Source organism: Porites lutea, chromosome 11, assembly GCF_958299795.1.
Source record: "Porites lutea chromosome 11, jaPorLute2.1, whole genome shotgun sequence".
Classification (NCBI taxonomy): Eukaryota; Metazoa; Cnidaria; class Anthozoa; order Scleractinia; family Poritidae; genus Porites; species Porites lutea.
Window position 1 is genome coordinate 8841016 of NC_133211.1, and position 1790 is coordinate 8842805.

At 41.5% G+C, this 1790-nt stretch overlaps 1 protein-coding gene across 1 annotated transcript; it reads right to left on the minus strand.

Moving 5' to 3' along the window:
- Window positions 1-436: 436 nt before the first annotated feature.
- On the minus strand, window positions 437-1514 carry LOC140953151 (uncharacterized). The gene is made up of 2 exons (XM_073402650.1): window positions 1398-1514; window positions 437-1127 (listed from the first exon to the last, which is right to left on the minus strand). Exons 1-2 carry the CDS (start codon window positions 1512-1514, stop codon window positions 597-599), a joined length of 648 nt encoding a protein of 215 aa, XP_073258751.1. The 3' UTR covers window positions 437-596.
- Window positions 1515-1790: the final 276 nt, after the last annotated feature.

A 1790-nucleotide genomic window follows, 5' to 3' on the forward strand; every position in this document is an offset into this window, starting at 1 on the left:
TAAACGACAGATCATTTGCGTTTAATTCCACAGGGCGCAGAGGAGTTCTTTGTGATGGTAGGCGAAGCGAAAAGTTTACCGAGCCGATCGTACGATTCGCCTGTGTTTACTGTATAATCGACAATCAAACCGTCAGCGATCATAAAATTTAACTACAAAACATGTTATTCCTCCGCACTCTGTGTTAATTCTAATACACTTATTACATGCGGGAACGTGTGGGTTGTCCTAGTGACACCCGCCCCTTGATAAAATAATTCACATGTAACCCTTGCTTAACTTCGATGCTTATCTATTTCGCCTTAAGTTCGAAATTCCAGCCTTATTCTACCTAAACTTAGCTGCCCTTAATTAATGTGCGACTTAACCTAAAGGAAAGACAACCAAAGAAAACTGAGCCTAATTTTCATACTTGACAATCTTGAAATCATAAACTTAACCGGCTTGTTTTAACTAAACTCGACTTAACTTCGATGCTTATCGACTTTGCGATCATAAGTTCTACCTAAATTAATGTGTAACTTAACCTAAACTTAGCCTTAACTATTAAACTTCTGACGTTTCTGTTAAAAATATCAAAGTTCTCTATTTCAGTCTTACTGGCAACGAGCAGGTCCATTCAAGTGGGAACAGCAGCGGAGTAATTGTGAAGCACTCTTATTGCCTGTCTGGTACTGCTCCCAGGCGTCGAATAGTTTCTGTTGGAGTTGCCTGTACTTCCTTCTCTGTATTCTCTTCAACTTCTTGTCTGAAACAAGCTTGATTGTTATTGACGTCAAGCGGGCTTCTCGATGAAGAAGTTCGATTAAGAGGTAAAACTGTAATCTGCATTGGCCACCGGCTCGGCGGTTCAGGGCGCTGTGCCACCCCTCTATATCGTTGTTGGTCCGGATCGGCTGCTTGAAGACACTCCAATCTTTGGGGGTGAAGATGGTGCTCTCAATCCACTGCTCCTGGATGTAGTCAGTAAGATTGCGGAGGGGCTGGGTCTGTGCCTGAACGCTGAGGCGCACAAACATCGGTCTGATCTCGTAGTGAGGGAGGAACGGGAGGGCCATTAGTTTCCTGATGAACCGGTTCGTTGCTTCATCGTTACTGTATGCAGTTTGGAGGCCAAGCTCTTGCACCTGGCGTAGACAAAAAGTTAAAATTTTTGACTTTAAGGAAAACGTACGACTAAGGAACGGACTGCTAAAGGTGATGATACACGGGTTGACAGTTTGTCTTAACGCTATAACGGTTGACGCTTACGTTCTAACAGTTGTATATATTTGTTTCATAAAAAAGGCTAAAGCTGTGAAATCACAATTTGTTTAATAAACTTTAATAATCAGTTTATTGCCTTTTATTCACCTTTTTTTTCGGCAGCGAAAAAAGAGTGCTCGACATGAACTAACCTTTCTCCACAGAGCCTGGGTCCAGTGGAACACGCAGCCTTGAAGCTGCACTGCTGGCAGGACGGATCTAAATTTGAGTCTGCTTGATTTTTTGTGTATCAGCGAAAATGGAATCATGAAATGGTCTGGAGTTGTTTCACAAACATCCACTTTTTATATACTGGATAGAATGAACAGTATATGATCCAAAACTGAATAGTTACATAAAGTTTCCACATTTAGGAAATCCAGTGAATAATCCACCAAAAGAGATTGAGTTTCCGCATTTATTGTTGCGGAAACTCGACGGATAATTGAGTATCCTCTGAATTTACGAGCTGCAGAAACATGACATTAGTGTTGCTGCAAGAGTAGAACTGATGGAAACAAGAGTGTAAATGATGTGTTTCTGTG

Excerpts from the sequence above, each read along its gene's own strand:
- LOC140953151 (XM_073402650.1), bottom strand. The coding sequence starts at position 1,514 with ATGATTCCATTTTCGCTGATACACAAAAAATCAAGCAGACTCAAATTT. Across the intron at positions 1,128-1,397 it reads CCCAGGCTCTGTGGAGAAAG|GTGCAAGAGCTTGGCCTCCA; the intron begins GTTAGTTCATGT and ends TGTCTACGCCAG.